We start from the raw sequence: 21,485 nt of genomic DNA, 5'->3' as shown, positions 1-21,485 counted from the left end.
TTTGGTCAAACACTGCCATGTCATATTCATATATGAAGAAATTCCAGATTGTGCAGAATAAGGCAGTGCGTCGTGTACTTTGTGGTTCCATATACAATCAGTGTCGGTCTATTAGTTCGGATGAACATGTGTATAACACGTGGTATGCATCAGAAGGTAGATTTATTTAGGTGAGAACATACACAGCTATTAAGTACTGTCATGTATAGATCAATTGTATCATGTTATGCTCTGCCGGCACATCATTCAAGAAGAAATTGCGATTCAAGATAATACTAAAGCAGCATTTTATGTCAAGTTAGGCTGTTTGCTGATGTTGCCTAAAACCAACGGAGATGATTAGATCAACATACCTTTGTTTTAGTATAAAAAAAAATTCTATGTTAAATACTGGGGTTAAATTAATGTATGTGGATTACGTATAATTGTTTGACCATCTGTTGTGTGTTTTTTTGTAATGGTGGAAGTGGACTCCAGCAAGAATAGCGATGGCATTTGCCAAAGATAATGGAGATGCTAATAAATGAATTGAAATGCTAACATGACAGAAAAACATCTGAAAATAATGCTTAGGAAATTCTAACGGATAAATAAACGGATTTAGTAACAATATTACTGTTGACCAGAAGATGTCAGGAAGGCGCGACTTTTGTAAGACTGTTCAAAGGGCAGTCTGAAAATAAATGCCCAACATGGTAATATTTGGACTTTGGGGGTTATGTTAATTTTCACTCAAACGTATACATACGAATGGCAAAATCTGATAAAGTGATAATTTTGCAGTGTTGTCCTCCCCCCCACCCCCTCCACCCAATCTTAAACTGTATAATGTAACAATTTGCAAGCAAACTGCTTTATTAAAATAGCTTAATTTCCATTTAGGATTATAAAAATGTTATGCATACATTTTGTACGGTTGTTCTTTGTGGTACAAGTGTCTGACTTTGGAGTTTTTCAAGAAACAAGTGATCTTGCGGCTGTAGTATTTTTTCTTTTAGTTTTTTCTGTGAGTTTTTTTAATGCCACTCCCAGCTGAAGTTAGTCACCCTCCAGGACAAAAGAAGAAGAAGAAACAAAAAGTTGTTACTGCAGCTCACAGAGTCAGAGTTGCGGAACTTTTATGTAAATCTGCATGACTAATATACTGCCCCCTGGTGGCCAAGTCACACACATACCAGAATTAGTTTTACATTCTGTTCAATTCAGTTTTCATTTCAACTAGACGTTTTTATGAAGTAGTTGTACTGACCAATGATCAATCACTGCACCCGTGTCTTTTTAATTGTAAAAAGAATTTTATTACATTCTTAAATCCACAAAGTATATCACCATTGTGCAATAACACTTTTGTGTTAATAACCGCTCTGGCTTTCTGTATATCCATGACGTGACATAAATTAGTTCTCATTTTAATCTATCATGATTCAATAATAATAATATAACCTTAAAATAAAGTGACAATACCATAAACATGAGGATCATGACAAAAAAAGAGAAACTTTTAGGGAGACATATTTAAAAATCCTCTTAAAAAAAATAGAATTACATCTCTCCAAAAGACAAAAAGGACACTAAACTGATGAGGAAAATATCATGATGGTATATATCAGGACAAAATTGAAGATCACATCAAAACCAAGACAAGGATCAGAGATTATAATTCATATTTTATATGTATTTTATTTTTTTCTCTCCTTTTCATTACTTGTATCAATATCCTATTTCATCTATGACGCCAACTCAACATGTCTTCGCAACAACAATAATCAGAAGGGTTCAAATGTTTGGTACTTTGTGTAATCCAACATTCACAAGAACATGAACTGTACACAGTGATCAAGGTTCAAAGGTCGTCTACAGTTTGTTGGCGCAAGGTGCCTTGTCGGCACCGCTGGACAGGACAGAGAGCCGAGCTATCACCCTGAGGAACTTCAACCGGGAACTTTTCGTCCCGCTAAAATTGCAGCGTATGAGGATTGCAACGATTGAGGGGGATGGGGGGGGGGGGGGGGGAGAAAAGAAATCATCGCGATTAAACATTCCACGACAAAATATTGCACCTTGATACAATCCGGCCAACCCTGCGCATGAGTCGGCTTTGAATTTGTCGTATTAGAATCGAAAGTTTTTCGAGGGAAAAAAAGTCTATGCTACATTAAAGTTAAATGTATGGCAACAAAGGCCCAATTGCACAATCCCACTGTGCCGTGGCGAGGACGGCATCTCATTTTTGTTTTTTTCTCGTGCTACTTGAGATCATACTGACTGCATGGCCAACAGCACTGTCCCAGCAGTGCCACGCAAATCTAACTGAAATATATATTCAACGTCCCGTGTATGATTGTCTGTTATTTTTCACTTTCAATCAGAGGTGGCAAATCCAGGTCCTAGCTCCTAGCTAGCTCCCATGGTGCTCATTTACCTGCTAGGAAACTAGCTAGTGTTAGAGTAGACAATATTTTTATTCTACTCTTTGCGTGTTCAATTAACTGAATGGTGAGATTCTGGTGAAGAAGCCCCTTTGCAAAGGTATAATTATCAGAAGCTTCTGATCACACAAATGAAGTCACCCAAGCAGTGTTCTGTTCAAAAGTGTGTCCCTCCTTCTCCTGCACATCATTATTTATTGAAAAGTGGGTGAATACGAAAAGTCTCCTCCCCTTCACAAAAAGGCAGAAGTTCCCAGGAATACAAATCAGATTAGACTTTGAACAATAATAAATCTTCGACCGACTGAGACCGGTACTAGGCTATACTCCCTTTTAGATAAAGAAAAAAGAAACTTGTTGCCCGTCTCTTCTCAGGCGAAAGAGACAGATAAGAATACAATAGACAATACTATTCATTGAGCTACACAGCTATAACTAAATCCAAAACGGCTAAAATATAAATTGAAACTGAAAAACAATGTTAATAATTCAACACTAGCTAGCTAGCATCAATAGCTAAAGCCAAACTGTGGCAGGGTTTTTACTTTCTGGACCTGGATTTGCCACCTCTGCTTTCAATGACAGGATTTCAAATCCTCCTCAGATTTTACCTATAAGGTCATCACAAAAACATATATTTTGTGAGTACTATAAATTGTGTAGAATCTTTTCAGTATGAATGTTTGAGAGGGAATGAGGTAGTAAAGGTAAAGGGTGGAAAAAATGAGAGGGACAAGCGGGTTGGGACAGCTTCTGATTTTGACCAAGCCTGTACGGTATGGTGGAACTTCCAAAGTCGAACAAAACGTTTGGAGGACAGATTGGAGCTAAAATTTTTTTTAATACGATTTGGTCATACGAGATGCACCACGGAACAAATCATGTTCAATTTTGGAGGCAGGCTCAACTGCAGTGAGAGTTGGCGCAGATAATAAATCCCCTCGGACCGACGTCTAAGGAGCTTAAGTAAACCGGCGGGCCATCTGTCCACGCTTTATCCTTTGGCTCCGCCCCCTCCAATCAAAACACGCTGTGGCCGTTATATCAGCCGTTGGAGGTGCATTGGAACTGCAAATGGGGGGAAAACTTTTCGTTCGTTTTAAAAAAAATGGACTCAAATATTCGATTATAACAATCCTTCCATCGTACAGGCAGGCAGTATTGTGTCTCCTACTAAAGGCTTTATATATATATATATATATATATAAATGGAAACTTTGAAAATATGTTGACAATCTCTCTTGTGAGTCTTCTCTAAGTGGCATATGCAAAGGGACGGGCGCATGGGACTGAGGTAATCAGAACGAGCCCGTTTACATCGGTGTCTGAGGGTAGGCTAGTAAAAACAAAAAAACAATAAATACCTGCATGAGCGCTTGTAAAAGAGGAAAAAAAAAACAACGGTTGAGAGTTTGATCATGGTCCCTTTGAACGCTTTGTTCGCACGCCGAAAAAACCCTGCGAAAAGGCGACAACTGATGCTGAGTAAAAAGTGGTTGGCTGCTACCAGAATGGCGACTGAAAAAAAAATAATAATATGCGCGAGGTGAGGATTTAAAAGTATGTACATTCGGAACCGGGCCTTGAAGCTGTGCTGAACGCTTTAAGGGGCGGGGTTTACATTCAACCATAGCTTAGAGGAGCTGTGAGAACTGTAGTAGAAACGACGTCTGCTTTAATAAGGACTTAGAAAAATAATTTGGAGAATACAAATCTCTAGGCCACTCTATAATCCTTTCGTCCAAGCTCCCCCCGAAACAGAGGTCGGCGGGCACCTCTTGGGCGCGGCGCGAGAGGGGCAGTGTGGGTCGGTCGGGAGTTGCGAGGTGAGAGGAGTGTTTTTCCGAAAGTGTAGCGTGCAAGGATTGTCATTGAGTGGCTTGCTTTGCCTTTCGCCTCAGCTTGTTGCCACATCGTTTAAACTCTCTCTCTTCTCTGTTTCTCTCGCGCCCTCACACAGTCGCTGTTGCGGAATCTCGGTCTTGTTTTGAAGCGCCGACATTGCTTAGCCCTCTGTGGAGTCCGGGAACGTGATTTCACTGCCAAACACCTCCCGGTACAGCGGCGGGAAGGTGTACGCCGTCTCGGGGTGGACCAGACGGAAGAACTCCAGTTTGTCGATGTGGAGCTTGCAAATGGACTTCATCATGGGAAGTTTTGATACCATCTGGAGGAGGAGGGAACCAATCAGAAAATGTTCTGGCAGCGCGTCAACGCTGGCGGCGGGCAAAAATTGCAGCCTATACATACCTTGGCAAGTTTCTCTTCTGATGAGCCGCCTTTTTGTAAGCAGCGCTGGAGAGCGACGTAGACCTTGTCCTGAAGCTTCTGGATCTGGTGCACATCTGTCAGCCAGGGTCGGTCTTAAGAGAAAGAAGACAAAAAAATCATTTATGGTTAATACAGTTGCTTGAATGAAGCAATTTGATTTGAAATCAGCAACATTTTGGAAGTGGGGACACGTTTAGACACCCCAGCCATTTTCACTGAAGCAACCCCCTTCGCTCCCGGCTGATTAAAGATGAAAGTCTCTTCTTTCATCAGGATTTTTTTTTTCTATCCGTTTCCGTTTAGCAGCAATTAGCATTAGAATATAGTTAAGTTTTATTAGTATTCACAATTCTGTTTAAAACAGTGGGGAAAAGAGCTTTTTACAACATGACCCTGGTTGATCTCTTATACTCTGCTGCCACCTGCTGGCTATTTTTTGAATAACTACCATTGTTTTAAGCGTTCTCTTCAGTTTAGAGGCTGCCTCAAAGCCTTCTTTATGCTCTAGCATAAAAAAACAAAACAAAAAAGTATAAATACGTCTTTGGGAGCATGGTAAAATTTTAAATAGGACATGTTCAACATATCATGCTCGAAAAGGAAAATCGATTAATTATCGATTATTCAATTTTTTAAACCCAGCCCTACGAATATAGATAGCAAACTGAAACATCAACGGTGGCAGAACTACATGTGAGGCAGGAGTTGTGCTGGGCTGGGCCGGTGGGCCTGAGTGAAAATACCAGGCCCCGATTTTTTTTTGTGCCAGTCCGACCCTGCACACTTGAATATGGAATTGTATGATGTAAACAGAATATGTGTCATGGTAGGTGATAGAAAGTGCAAGTTGCAATGGTGAGAAAAGATGACGCAAGATGCGTAAAAAAAAAAAAAAAGGTACAGACATGCGGTGAGTTAGCTGCTTTTTCACATTCTCGAACCCACACAGACGTATGAAGCTCTTCTCCTCACTTCAACATGCTTACTCGGCCCCAAGATGGCGGCAAAGCAATATCTTTACATTAGACAACCAAGAATCTATGAATAGGCCAATTCGTGAATGTTGAACAGTGAATATGCACTCTCTCTTTATTATCTTTGCCGGGTTGATCTGGTGTACCTAATAAAGTGTCCACCCAGTTAAATTTGTCACCTGGTGAGAGCAGCACAGCGGCGGTGAAAAGGGCCATCTCCTCCTCAGACATTTGGATACGACTCAGGCTTTTGGCCAAGTCGAACACGGCCGTCACGAGGTCGTCGCAGCCTGGAGGAAAGGGGAAATGTCGAGTGGTCACGGGATATAAAAGAGAAATAGTGTGACAAGTGAGGAAGAAGGCGTGAGAGGGCGTCACTCACCGAGTGCTTTAAAGAAGTGAGCGGGGGCGAACCTTCCATCGAAGAGGAATGTGTTATTGATGGGGTTATAAGCGCGACACATTCGGATCAGGAGGACGTCCATGCAGCCTGCGGACAGAGGAGGAATACGTTCATATTTGAAACCATAACATCGATGCTAATTTGTATTCACATTGTAGCATTTAGCTAGCGAACGTTGATCAGACAAAGTGATATAGCTTGGTTGGCCATTTGGGTGTTTGAATATACTGCACAATGTTAAATTATTTTCTGGGTATCAGTTTGACGGAGTGACAAATTGAATCAAGCATGCTTCCGCCTCTCATTTGAAGAAACGTGGATGCGAGAGAGCAAAGGCGCTAAGGAAGAGATTGTCTTAATAAGCTCAAATAAATGTTTTTCTCTATACGAGTTTGGAACATGTAGCATCCCCCCCCGCGAGCCACAAACTGGAATTTCACTGTACTGGTACTTGTTTCTATTTGAAGGCTTACTGACCTGCTTTGAGGAGGATAATCTGATCATTCTGACACAGGTCCATGAAGCCAGAGATGCGCTTGGCAAACTCCACCACATATTGGATGGCGTTGGTGATGTGAATGGCACATTGTTGCCACATCACCTCAGCTGACTGACAGAAGAGAGAGAGAAAAAAAAGAGACATTTTAGTCACCGAGAACAATAATGCAAGTTGTTGCCACTCATTCGTTGACGGTATTATTAGTTTTCTACGGACCTTTATCCTGCCTGCTTGATTGATTAGACCACAACTATTTAAATTTGTTTATTCATGCTTGGGGGTAACTATTTGAGGAAAGTACATCTGCTCTGAACAACATGCATGTTTTGTTACTTGATTTTGCTTGAATTCTTAAAAAAAAAAGAAAAAAAAAAGAGATGATTATCATGTTTATTTGGATTTTGTGGCTTATTTGTGACACTTATTCTACAAAAAGGGAGTAGTGTCAACATGGGGCGTTAAAAGAAGAAGAAGAATATAAACATTAAACTTTTTTTGCCCCTCATGTCATCTTTCATAATGATTGTAAGAAATCAAATCATTAATTTCAGTAGCATTTGTCCATGCGGGGAAACTATCATGCAACCTTTTGAGGCAGAGATCGGGCTTTGATTTCTTTTTGTAATCCATAGTATTTGAGTTATTCGATTAATCATTTTAATCCTCCATCATACCTTAGCTTGGTACATTCGGGTCTCTTCCATGCTGTACGTGGACCACGCCATTCTTTTCAGCTCCTCTGTACTGTACTGGCTTGTCTCCATATGCGACTTCACCACACACTGAGTTATGTGCTCTGAGTGGAGAGAACATCAGCGTTAAAACGACTGTCGTGATCAGGAATTGATTCATTGGCATCGACAAGTTCGAAAAAGGCGTGCGTACCGAGCTCAAGCAGCGAGCATCCGTCGGGCAGCGGGTTGAGGATGGCGTGCGAGAAGAGCCCGGAGTCGTGCAACAGCTGGTACTCGTGCTTGATACTGTGGTTGACCTCCGTAAAGTCAAAGTTGGTCTGTTCCGGCGAGCTCTGAGAGGACGAGCTGCTTCCGGCGCTGCCGGCGAGCATGTCCAGGTTGCTGTACTCGCCGCCCCCGTCCTCGGGGGTCAGCGGAAGGTCGAAGAGCAGGCCGTCGGGCAGCGTGGTAAAGTCGTCCAGATCGCTGAGCGTGGTGCTGGATACTCTTTTGTAGGTGCGGCTGTGGTCGCCCATGTCGCCGTTCTCTTCCCGGGCTGCCATGCCGGCGTACTCCTGGGACTGCTGATGCTTCTGCACCTCTGCATACAGGCTGTCGCGCTGCTTCTTGGACATGCGGCCAAATTTCACAGCTGCACCAAAGACACATTTATATTTAGTGGTAAAAATTTGCTGGGTATCATTAACTCATTCACTACCAGCCATTTTCACTGAAGCAACCCCCTTCGCTCCCGGCTGTTTTACTGGATTTTTATTGATTGCGCAAGGCCCACAGAATACTGTGTTCTGTTATAAAAACATGCAACCTACCAAAAGGGAAAAAAAGGAATCAGGAAAAAAAAGTATATTTCTATCTGTTTCCATTTTGCAGCAATTAGCATTAAAATATAGTTAAGTTTCATTAGTATTCACAATTCTGTTTAAAACAGTGGGGAAAAGAGCTTTTTGCAACATGGCCCTGGTTGATCTCTTATACTCTGCTGCCACCTGCTGGTTAGTTTTTTGTAATAACCACCATTGCTTCAAGCGTTCTCTTCAGTTCAGAGGCTGCATCAAAGCCTTCTGCATGCTCTAGCATTAAAAAAAAACATTTTAAAAACATATAAATACGTTTTTGGGACCCTTGTATTATTTAAAATGCAACGTGTTTATATGTTTTTGGGAGCAAATGAGTTAAACATAACATGATGCATGGAGGAAATTTGGGAGTTTAAAAAGGTACTTTTACTCAACTCAAAAACATTTCAGAGTAGTGATAGACCGAAGTTTTCTACTGTAAATTAAGTTTTCCAAAATGTCAACATAATATCTTAATTTTAATTAAAACTAAATAGAAAGTGTAGGGAATTCCCAGTGCCACTATCATTTAAAAAAATAATAATATTAAGTGGGAAATTTAAATAAATCCATAAATGTCTCAATGAGCAACAAATGCATGCGAATGTAGCTCATTTGGGGTTCGCAAAAGGTTTCAAAAGATCTTAGCAGACAGTGAAAAACTGTCTGAATATGTTCGAAATGTGATTATCGGCTTCAATCCCTATTTCAGAGTCTGTACTTTCTCCTTTATTTGTACTACAGGAGCTGAATCAGTACTTTGATTTTTAACCTGAGCTTTTTCTTCCTTGCCCACAAGTATCTATATTTCTACTTGAGAACAGAATACGAATGCTTTTGGGCAACACTCACCATCACGGCTCATGCCCAGAGCGAGACATTTCTGCAGCCGGCAGTGCTGACAGCGGTTGCGATTGGTCCGATCGATCAGGCAGTTTCTCTGTCGTGAGCAGGAGTACATGGCGTTGTTCTGCTGGCTGCGCCGGAAGAAACCCTTTGCACAAAGAAAACCAAGATCACAATCCAAATATAACTTGGGTGGTGGCAAAAAAAGAAAAAGAAAACAAAAAAGTTGGATGTGTCCCAGGTGTAATGAACTTAATGACGGTGACGTGTTTTGGCACAAGCGAGGACTCACCTTGCAGCCTTCACAGGTGATGACACCATAATGGATCCCCGATGATTTGTCCCCGCAGATTTTACAGGGTATGACTTCTATTTGAGCTGGAGAGAGAAAATAATCGATTTGTCTATTGATTACATCTTGAAACATTCAAGGGAAAATGCAGTGCAGTACTTGGTTGGTCATCTAGCAAATCTTCATACAACAGAATAGCTTTGTTAAAGTAAACAGGCCAACATTTTACACTATAAAACTGTGTTGAACTAAAATACCCCCCCCCCCCCAACGACAATTAATAATATAATTTGTCTGAATTTGAGTTTAGTTTATTAAAAGGACAGTGTGCAGTAATATTAAAAAGATGGCTGCTGTAATCTAACACTCCTTGTGTATCCTCTGACAATGAGAGTGCCACTGCCACCTACTGTAGTTGATGTGCAATTACACTTTTACACTGCTCCCAAATTATTATTATTATTTTTTTACTTGGGGTCACACAAGCCCGAGGCATTTCCCCGAACCCTCCTATTAGAGGACTGCACAAAAAGTAACTTTTCATTTTTGCTGTACACTGTGCAATGACAGTGAAAGATTTTTTAAATGATTATATATTTTTAAAAAAGATTATTCTAATCCTAAAATCCTGTCTTAAATCGAGACACGGCAATCTTTATTTCAGCATTAAAAAAAAGAAGAAATTATTAACAATAAATGGCCCGCAGACCATTGGTTGGGGACCAATGATTTAAGCAACAGATACTTGAACACAAACACTTTTAGTATGACAATATAACAACACAAACACATATTTTTTTATGATCAACTAATATTAGTAGGCAAGATTACAGAGTCACTTTTAGTTTTGAAAATCTTGAATGTTTGTGTCTGCATTATTATACTGCCCCTGGTGGCCAAGTCGTGTACACCAAAAGCTTCTTAAAAACGTCTTATTGCTGTGCTTTATTCCTTTATATGTAAGGCAGCATTTTTATATTAGAGTGCCATTTTGCCATTTCCAATCATTACGATGGGGAAAGACGAGATGAGAAGTTATTATTATGAGCGTGGTCACGGAAAAAACGAAACAGTATTGTTTTCTGGATTAATTGCCTCAGCCACACAATATAATTGGAATGAATTGGAATGTAAAAGCGAGAAATGCTGCACCTTTGTGTGGAATAGCATTCACTTGTTTTGTTTTTTTTAGCTAGTCCTTATGGGAAAAACTCATTTGCATAGACTTCCTTCTACCTTCCAGGAACTCGATAGTTTAAAAACGGCACTGATCAAAAATGATGTAAGGCAGCAAGCACACTGCCGGTAACGGGCGGAGTCGGAAAAACTTCAGGTTACTTCATTGTCACATGAGTTGCAATGTGGCGCAAAAAAAGCGAAGAAGCCGGCGCGCCTCCTGTGATTGACACCGGAGCCAGTGTATACATTATGCACCTTGTCTTCATTGTGGACGCCTGAGCCTTCTTACAAAGGAACAGCATGTTCTTTTCATTATGTTGTTTATCTAAGTAGCCGGGCCTCCTCAAGCCCAGAATAGCAGGTCAATTGCATTAGCTGAGGCCCGAGGTTATAAAGTTTCATGGCTCGCGTCTCTCTGTCCCCTCCTCCCTCCTCCTCCTCCTGCTTTTCGTTGTCCTCTAGGAAGAACAAAATGCTTGCAGGCTCATCCAGAAAAACAAGCCGACTTGTGAGGATGGAGAATGGAGAATGGGAAAACCGCAACCGATACAATTAAGTGGCTAGTGTGTTGACTGCTCACAGCCATGTTTCTTTTGGGTCGGTAATAAAAAGCGGTTTCTCACTTATTTTGCTTGTAAAGGTTCTATTATGAAATACTCAGAATTGAGCACCCGCACGACATCCCCCCCGCTTGCGTCACATTGGGCTTTGAAAGCGAACAACCGCTGGCAGGGCCGGACGCACGTCGCACGTTTTGACCGGATATTTATGAAGTTTGTAGTCACAAAGCAATGTCAGACGACAAAGTAAGGTATGTTTGGGTGGAGGATGAAACAAAAATATTTTTGGAATTAATTATAAGACACGGTGCAGTCGCTTCCTGGTCTTCTTTTAAATTACTGCTGGATCACTCTGCTTCATCGATCCTTCCTTCCTTCCTTCCTTTCCTCGGTCTTTCCTTTGGTCTCTTGAGATCTCCCTAATTTGTTGGAATTGAGATGTTTCTGGGGTTTGTGAAAGATTCTGGTTGGTAACCCGGTGGGTAGTAGTTGATGTCTGGTCGGTGCTGGATTTCACTTTTCTTTCTTTACTTTGGTCCTTCCTCGGGTCTCCTGACAACCTCACGACTCTAGCTGGATTCTAAAGTATTCGGTTTAGGTGAACGGTATGGGATTTTTAATAGGTTTTAGGTGAATTAATGAGCACACGTTCACATGCACGCATATATGCACACACACCCGCACGTTAGAAAAAAAAAAAAAAAAAAAAAAAAAAAGCGCAATGATGACATGTCAAATCGGTAAAATTACAGAATGAACAATACTGAGCTCTCTCTCAAAGAAAATAATAATAATAAATAAATAAATAAATTACTGCTGGATCACATCTCTACGGTGTATACCGCCACCTGCAGCGGCGGAGTCCCATCTCAATATTCACAAAAATAAATAAATAAATGGAAACGGGAATAAGTGTCCTTTCTGCGCATTTTCAGAAAATTTGCTTACATTTTTTTGAAACAATTGGATGGAAACCTGACTAGTGAGAGCTGCACCCTACCAAAAACAAAACAAAGCAAACAAAAAAAAACACGGCTTGTACATTTTTCATCCACACTTCCTGCACAATGGCGACAGGCGACATATTTGTCTGTCTGGGAAGTGTGGGCTGGCTTGAATTCATGGCCGGTTCGGAAGGATATGAATAAAGAAAGAAATAAAAGCCAGTGGAAAGAAAAGGGGAGGGGAAAAAAAGAAGCTGCTCCTTCTATTGCTCCTCTCCAAGGCCTCCTGCCTGCCCCTCCCGCCAGCCTGTTATATAACTGCAGTCTGGCCACATTCCACGAATGCACACATTCAAAAGTGGTTGCCCCGGCAACCGTGTGACGTTCCTCCCTAGCCCGCCTCCCTTCCGATTGGCAGCGGGGCGGCTGACTCGAGCGTTTTTGACTCGCCCACTCACCTGCCAGTCAGCTGAGCAGCAAAGTTCGGGCCCGCGGAGCCCGAGCTGCTCCACTGACATTTTCCTATTCAAGCAGGAGGAGGAGGAGGAGGAAGCGCCTCCTTTTTTTTTTTTTTCATTTTTATTTTGAAGGCGGGCTTTGACTGAGTAAAGGATAGAAGGGTCTGGAGTCCAACTTAAAAAAATTTTTTTTTATAAAAAATAGGGATGACAGTTTTAAGATTTCGAGTCGATGGTTGTATCGAAACTTGCTTGACATCTGGATTTATTCAAAACGTCCACGTACAGTAGAGTAAGAGCCCAGCTGCGAGAACAGCTGTTCTCCTCACTTGTTGCAGCATGTCAAGTATCGGGAGTGAAATTTCAGCTGTGCCTATGCGAGGCCATAAATCTATTTTTTGCTCCGGTTGCAGCCGGCGGGCGGTCGACGGATCCTCAGGCAAATAAATGTCTGTGTAATTACGACATACAAGCAATAAAAGCAAACATGTATTAGCATAAGTAAGATAAAGGGGGCATACTTCATTTTCAGTTTTATTTATTTATTTTTTTTAAAGGGGGATTTATGTTGTACTATGTTACCGGTTCGGTCATTGTTTTCCAAAGTAAAAACAGATGTTTACAAATGTCTTATTTTGATTAAACACAGAAAAAAAAAATGGGTCCAAACGATTACTCGATTATTAAAATAGTTGTCGATTAATTTGACAATTGATTACTTGGCAATAAATTTTGACAGCAACAATTTTAAAAAGTCACCTTTGTGCCGGTCTGTCAGTTTTGGCTCAGCACGAGCAGGAAAAAGCGTTGTAAAGGCTCGTCAATGCAGACTTTGCTCTCTCAGCCGAGCTAATCAAACAGTCCAAGGTCCTATTTACCCGCACCTTACCCGACATACTGTACTCAACCTACTCTTTGAAAGGAATGGCATCTTTGACTTATTGCTGTATCGTTATTACAAATTGCAGTCGAAGCAAACGCAGACATTTCAGCTGTTCCGATGATTGATTTGACACCATCTTTCTAAGAAGAACCAACTCAGCATTTTAACATCTCTGACCTAATCTTGGAAACGGCCTGACACTCGCCCTGTTAAAAAAAAAAAAAAAAAAAAAAAAATGAACAGCATGTTCAAAGTAATTACTCCTCAGATGCAACCGTCACCGAGTGAGAGGTTAAAGTACAAACGGGCCTGTCACATAGACCGGCAACATGCCTCGAGTGCGGCGAGACACCGCCGGGGGGATTTCTGACATTTACGCGCATGTTTTTTTGGACTGACAGGAACCGCGGGATAGCCGCAGGGCAATTCATCATTTACAAGCAGGCCAAATCACACATACCGGATCAGCTTACACTTGCGGTACAGAATGTTTCCAGCGCACCAGGAGAGTCCAATTTGAAGCAGAATGCGGTCGCAACGCAACGCTGACGGTCACAAAAAGCCAAAAAAAAAGGCATATTTCCATCAGCACACATCCTAAAAAGGACTTTTGATGATTTGTCAGTCAGCCTTGGTTTGCATACAAAGTAGAGCTGTCAAAATTAATCGATTAATCAACAAGATTATCAAATGAATCGACTAACTATTTTTAATAATTGAGTAATGGTTTGGGGCCTTTTTTATTTTATTGTTTAATTAGATTTTCAGCATATCTACAGTAATTGTTCACTGATTTCTGTAGTCCTTCATGAAAGAAGACTGATTATCTTCTGTGTTTTATCAAAATTAGACATTTGCAAACACCTATTTTTTACGAATACGAAGTACAAAAAAAACACCAATCACCGGTTAATAAACAGTAATCGGGGGGAAAATGGCATTAAAAACGAATGATTATTTTACCCTAAAAAATAACAACTATGGCACTTGAATCCATTAAATGTAAACGATTAATTCATTCCATTCTTCCTAATACAGTCCCAATCTCATGCAAAAAATCCAAAACAAAGAATGTCAAAAAAATGTCACGAGACGGCTCTAATTAATGTGAAGAAATGTTCTCCAATTATTGCACCCAAATCAGCTCCTCGTCATTGTAGCGCCCCCTAACTTGTCTTCACCAATGTAATGTCCATTTTCCTGAACCGCTTATTCCTCAAGTGTTTGAATGCAATGTAATTACATTTTATGAACCTGCTAACAGTCATACAACAGATAAAAGGCATACCTGCCACACAAAAGCGCCGAATAATCTTGTGAGATCATCATTGTTACAGTACAGACGTTTTTTTTGTGACATTTTTGTTTGGCGATATGCCGTGAGATTTTTTCTGAGGGTTGAAAACCATCGCACAAAACAATCCAATGCAGGTCAAGATGAGATAATTATCTTATTGTGATGTAGCAGCCAAAGCTGTAAAGTTTCTGTCTGGGCTGCTCAAGACAATAAGCCGACTAACAATAATTTGACAATAATTATAAAAGCGCAGTTTTCGTGCAGAGCATCTTGCAACATCACCACATTCATCGTATGTCGGCAAAAGGTTGAGTATACGGTTTTTATGATTAACTTTGAAAATTGACTTTATTTCCAAGTGGAAAAATGGGAAAGAGGTTCCACTGCCGCGATATGTCAGTGTTTCCCAAACTTTGAGCCAAGGCACATATTTTTACATTGGGAAAAACCTCGTGGCATCCCACCAAACAAAAATGCCATTAAAAGTATATATTCTGAAATAATGATGATCTCGTCTCAATTTACTCCGAAATGTACCGACTCGGCCGCGGTGTGACATCTGCTCTTGTTTAGCCGAACACAAAGCAGCTGGCATACTTGGAATTTATGACAGGGATTGACTACACACGCATCGACAATAAGAATCCTTTTCAGACCAATTAAGTGTAATTGGATAATTTTGCAAACCACACCTGATGATTGCATCGTACGGGGTGTCCCAAAAGTTACGATACGACTCCTTTTTTTTCTATTTTGGTTTCGGGTATCGTTCGGACAGACGTGAGTGAGGCCATTAGGCGGCTTGGCTTAACACTTTGTGTACGCGCAACATTCCGTTGCCCATTGGATCAGCGTTGCAAAAATTGCCGCCTGATAAGAATTTATCCGTTCTTGTCATCCAGATAGGCTCGACCAGAACCGCCCACTGCTGGTGGCAGTCGCTAAATCTTCTGCTATGCGGTTTGTCAAGAACAGATCTCGTTTCGAGAAACTTGCCACGGACACTGTAAAGTCTACTACAAGTTGGCGCCGGGCGTCGGCTATAAAGCTTCTCAAACTGGCGGTGGACTTTTTGCCAGGCGACAATTACGCAACGCTCTTTTCAATGTCAATTGGCGAGCCGTGGGCAAGGCAATGGTATGCTAGTTTGAAAAAAGTGCGAAGCCCGAGCCGCCAGATGTGCGATGGCCTCGCGTCTGAATGATACTTGAAACGGGACAGAAAATCGGAAGTGACAGCCTGCGTTTGATACGCATGAACAGTAACGCTAAAACACTACAATCCCGCCTCAAACCCAGGCGGGGGCCTCATCGCACGGCAATCGCAGTTAACCTTGAGTTTCAACAGCCTGTTTAAAAGGTCACGAATTCAATCGCAAAAGTTGAACAAACAGAAATTGTTTATCGCACTTTGCTTCATGATAGCGTGACCACCAAAGTCAAAATAAATATTGCGGGTGCCATCTTTGCGCTCTTGTAAACATGGATTTAATAATAATAATAATAATAATAATAATAATAAAAATGCCATCAGATTTATATGGCGCTTTTCTAGACACTCACAGACGCTTTACAATGGAATGGATACTTAGTGGATACGGATATTTAGTCTACCGCAGACGCTCTTCGTTGAAGTCGTAGATAATTGTGGAACGGAATCTTAGCGTGCAGTCGACAGCGAGAGGCGAGGGCACCTTGACACATACCGAGTTTCGCTGTGAACTCCTGCAAGGCTGTTCTTGGAACAGATAGCGCCTGTGAGCGCCTGGGTTCGACACCGCGGCGTTCTTGGAGAGCAAGGGGGGCGACCTTTCGCCTTTACGGCTACGGCTACGGCTACGGCACCCCCCCCCCCCCCCGGGCATTTTGATCCTCGGTGAACTCAACATAGCTGGCTGGTTTCCTCGTAGCACGCCGGCCAGTGAAATCAACGCACAGCCAGAGGTGGATAACATTACAATTTTTTTTAAAACACCAAAAATGTCAAAATTGTCAAAAATAAGGCAGTAGTTCTATTCTTAAAAAGTATATTTAATATTACTGTAAGCCACTGTGACTTTATGAACAGTTTGAACATGAACCCTACCATTAAATACAAGGGAAAAATACACTTAATAATGATTCAATTAAAATTTATGGCACATTTAAGTAAAACATAAATTGTACCTAAATTGAGTTTTTGAAATAAAACAGAGGTGGCAAATTCAGGTCCACAAAATTAAAAACCCTGCTACTGTTTGGCTTTAACCCCTAGTGCTAGCTAGCTACCTAGCAGGTTAACGAGCACCATGAGAGCTAGCTAGGGCGCTAGCTAACTAGCACCTGAGGCTAAAACCAAGCTGTGGCAGGATTTTTACTTTCTGGACCTGGTTTGGGCACCTCTGAAATAAAACAGCTCTGAAAAATAAAATATAAATATGTTTGGTTTAAAAATTAAATACAACTGAGCTGTATTTAACAAACGGACTGAACTGGATTAAGAAAATGGAACCACGAAATTCTATTAAAAAAATTCTGCATGATTTGTGCTTTTTGTTTGGCTTTGTTTTATTTATTTTTGCCACTTTGCGACATGGTATAAGCAATGGACATTTACATTGCATTTGAAATTCATCATTAAACTAAAAAGTTTATTATTATTATTATTGTTTATGTTTCTACGTTTTAATACTGACCGGTACTAAGGAAGCAGCTATCAAATATTTTTAAAGACACAGTGTACCAATTGTGCCATTGATTAATCGTGTAATAATAGAGTTTGCATTATTACACAACAAAAGTGAGGCGCATGTACTACATTTGTCAATTTTGGACTTTGAGTGTGTGTGACTTTAAAAGGTGGGGCCTGGCCTGGTGAGTGACGTGGGAGTCAGCAAAACAAATTATTCCCTTTAATCGTTTCTTCTTCAAGTGGAGCACTCCTTATATTACGCTAGCATTAGTTATAACTATTAAAATTGTATTTTATACATGGCATGTACATTACTAACGTTTTTTTATTTATTTATTATAAAATCTTTGAAATATGGATATCAAATGTATCATTATAAAACAGCATAATACAGTATCTACCGGCATTGCCATTTGGTTGTTTGTTTTTGCATGAATTTTACTCTTGCATAATTTGTTACCGATTCAAATTATTATTCTGTTCTGACGGAAGTCTATGCTCCGCAGCAGTCGAAATACTAGTATCTTATTCTGTAAGGCTAAATGCTGTCGAGGGGTCTCGGTGGTAGCTGTACATGCCCTAATGTTCCCGATTTGCCGCCAACGACGACGCATGGAGCGATATTTCTTATCGAAGAGAGGACACTGGCAGAAAAATCTAAGAATCCAGTGGTGGCGTTTTCTTCGGTTGATGCCAGTAACCCAAGTTGACAAAGGAAAATGATCTTAACTCGAGCCTGCTGGGCCTCATGTTTAAATGTGGGCTTGCTGTGCCCATATCCGGCTTTGCCACTGCGGTGCGTGACACACTGACATCTTAACAGCAGGAGCACCTTTGGACAGTTACGTCTTGCACATTACGGCATACAGGAAACGTACGCGAGTAAGCCTTGACACAAACAGCGAAAAGAATGAGAGTAATTGATGGCTGATTCTATTTTTGTTTACTATTGTTAATATTTAAATATACCACAAATTGTGATCCCTAAACACTTGAATATTATTTTAAATTCATTTTATAACATTACACAAGAATTGACTTCGAGATGATTTCATTTAGGGGGGAAAAAAATGCGTTGAAAGAGCCCGTGCTATCAATAAAATATTTTCCAAATCTTATGTTATCCTGGGATAAATTTAGCTCCTCCACGGCAAACAGTTGAAATGTTCAGCATATAATCTTTTTAAATCATGTTAATTATCTGAGGGAGCCCATTGTACTTCCTTGTCACCAATTCTGACTTCCCTATTAACCACTGCTTTGGCACCATCTTGTGGCATTTTAGGTCAGTACAGAAAGCACACAAAAACGCTTAATCGGTGAGTTTTCCAACAAATAGCTGAGAATCCAATCACAGGTGGAAAAAAAATGAGTCCGTGAATAGCGAACCACGACTGATGGAGGTGGAAAAATAGAGAGAGTGTGGCGGGGTTTTGTTTTTTTAATCAAAAAGTTCCATTTCCTCTTGCTCATCTAATGGATATGCTTACAAGTAGATACAGACTGCACACATTAAAAGATGAGCATCCCTCTCCACTGGAAAGTGATTTCAACAAACTACAAAAGGACACACACACACACACAATTACGCTGTAATCCTCAATGACATAACTAGGTCAGTAGAACACCTCCTATCCCCCCCAAATACGTAACACACTGTCCACCATAAAAGTAAAAACAACAGCACACTTGACAGACAAAAAAACAAAAAAACAAAAAAACAAAACAAAACAACAACAACAACAACAACAACACTTCTTTAACACATTTAAGGGCACCTTTACAGCCCAGCATTTTATTTATGTATTTATTTATTAATAATTTCAGTGGTCAAGTGGAATACTCATTGTCGATATTAAGTCTCAGGAAAACAAGTTGGTCAAGTGAGGAACTGTTAAAAAGTCATAAATAACAGAAGGTGAAATTGAGCACTTTTGTCGAGGCTTGAATCAGCCTGCTCGCTCCCTCGCTCCCTCCCTTCCCCATTCCCTCCGTCGCTCTTACATAACCACAGTCAAGTCACCGGAGAGGCAACATACGCACTTGAAAAAGAACACCGGCCACCTCACAAACTGACCTAAAATGTTTGTGAAGACATGTAACATTGAAATTATATACATATATTATGCAAACTGACAATCGATTTTAAGCTCTACTTCCTGCATTTTCAAGACGCGTTTAGGGTCTCCCCAAAAAAAGCGCTAACTCCAGACGCTTATTTATTTATTTATTTATTTTTAAACAAGACTCCTAAACTTTGTTATAATAGCAAAGGTACTCACCTCTCATGTCGTCGGTTTAGAGTATGAGAGTCATACAACTCCTCCTGGGTGAAAAAAAGAAAAAAGAAGCCGGGGTAAAAACTGAACTTGCTCCGAGCTGTCAAAACAGCAACTCCTCATACGCCTCGTGGAGTCTTTTCATCCGCACAAAAAAAAAGCGCGTCCACGACAGTATTTAAAAAGAAGAAGAAGAAGAAGAAGTCAGTTTGCGGTGAGTTAAAGTTCGCCTACTTTCTACGCGGTTTTCCTTCCCAGGGGGGGCACCGTGTTGTGGGTTTTGGTAGAAGCGGTGAACCCCACGCGTGGTCTCTCAACTCCTTCCTTTCTGCTCTGCGGCTGGCGCTAACCTACTTCCAACGACGCGTGGACTACACACATGATCGTCACACAGCCAGCGAGCGAGCCCGCCCGCCGCGTGCGTGCGTGCGTGCGTGCGTGCCCAGTTGTCGACACAGGCGCGCGCACGTACGAACGCAAGTCGGGCGGGTGGGCGCGCGCGCAAAGGAGGCTCTCTCTCTCTCTCTCTCTCTCTCTCTCTCTCTCTCTCTCTCTCTCTCTCTCTCTCTCTCTCTCTCTCTCTCTCTCTCTCTCTCTCTCTCTCTCTCTCTCTCTCTCTCTCTCTCTCTCTCTCTCTCTCTCTCTCTCTCTCTCTCTACTCTCTCTCTCTCTCTCTCTCTCTCTTCTCTCTCTCTCTCTCTTCTCTCTCTCTCTCTCTCTCTCTCTCTCTCTCTCTCTCTCACGCGTGCGTGTGAAAGTGTGGCAGTTTAAGCCGACGGCCACGCAGCGTGGGAACTATTACGCGGCGCGAGCGAAAAAGTGAATCTTATCTGTCTATCTATGAAAATTAATATAAAGAAGTAAGTATACGACAAATTTATTTGAAAAGACGTGAGAAACCTTGTAAATCAAAGAATACCACAGCTATCTATCTATCTAGAATAATTTGAATTTTGTTGATTTTGATTATTCCGTTATATTTGAAAACATAATACTGAGAAAGAAAATCCCTTATTTTTTTCAGGTATCTTATTTTTCTGATGATTTTTGCAAGAGGTGGTAAAAGTATTCAGAACCTGTAATTTAAGAACTGCATATATTTGTAAAATGTATATAATCGATTGTACACAAAAAAAAAAAGTTTTCTTTTTGTAGTACATTCTGTACATTTTATTTTTTACCTCAGCAAAGGAGATGGATCAGTACTTCTACCACACTTTTTTTTTTTTTAAATACACGTTGTGTAAAGATCTTTACAGAACATTAAGAAATAAAAGTTAATAAAATAAATCTAATATGTACTAACAGTACATAAAGTGCAAGACATGATCACCGTATGCATTATTTTGAAACGAAAATGAAGACAACATACCGTATTTAAAACCTGTTGCAACTTTGTTATTTCAGTAGAGCACAGGGACACGAAATCATATTTGCACACTAAAATACACACATGCTTAAAAATAATCAAAACATTCTAAAATGTTAAATGAAATAAAGTAAATGTGTATGCAATTGCAATTTATTTAAAAGCTGCATGCATCATTTTGGTATACATTATTAAAACAGTTTTTAATATATATTTTTTAAATACTTTGTTGAGAAATGTATGGATTCTCCAGTATTATGACATTTGAAGAACACACATGTTAATATCCATGATAGTCTATATATGATGGAAATACTAACATCGTGTAAATAGGTTTAAAATAAAAAATATATTTTTTTTAAATATATTTTGCAAACAGAAAATTATGGTTGCTTAAAGCGCTGCAATACATTGATGTTATTTGTTAGCTAGGATATGGCATTTCCCCAATGTGTTAGCATTAAGATAGTAGATTTAAAGGAAAAGGTATGTTGTTGTTTTAAAACATGTCATTTTCAGTTTTATGTTTGGACAGTACATTTCAAACAGTTTTAAGTGTCTTTTTAAATGGTTGTTGTTCACGAGGTAAGTCAAGTTCACA

The 21,485-nt window shown here is 40.4% G+C and overlaps 1 protein-coding gene across 1 annotated transcript; it reads right to left on the bottom strand.

The window, feature by feature from the left end:
* Positions 1–1,273: 1,273 nt before the first annotated feature.
* Positions 1,274–19,964, bottom strand: rorca (RAR-related orphan receptor C a). The gene is made up of 11 exons (XM_086088787.1): positions 19,750–19,964; positions 19,519–19,562; positions 9,246–9,331; positions 8,960–9,101; positions 7,462–7,902; positions 7,251–7,372; positions 6,555–6,687; positions 6,057–6,164; positions 5,854–5,964; positions 4,680–4,792; positions 1,274–4,596 (listed from the first exon to the last, which is right to left on the bottom strand). The coding sequence occupies exons 2-11, from the start codon at positions 19,523–19,525 to the stop codon at positions 4,435–4,437; spliced, it is 1,425 nt and encodes a 474-aa protein (XP_085944913.1). The 5' UTR covers positions 19,526–19,562; positions 19,750–19,964; the 3' UTR covers positions 1,274–4,434.
* Positions 19,965–21,485: the final 1,521 nt, after the last annotated feature.

Source organism: Leptonotus elevatus, chromosome 11 (genome assembly GCF_054856555.1).
Source record: "Leptonotus elevatus isolate MCC_2025b chromosome 11, RoL_Lele_1.0, whole genome shotgun sequence".
NCBI classification, from domain to species: domain Eukaryota; kingdom Metazoa; phylum Chordata; class Actinopteri; order Syngnathiformes; family Syngnathidae; genus Leptonotus; species Leptonotus elevatus.
The sequence above is the reverse complement of the archived record's forward strand: the minus strand, read 5'-3'. Positions and strand labels throughout refer to the sequence as shown.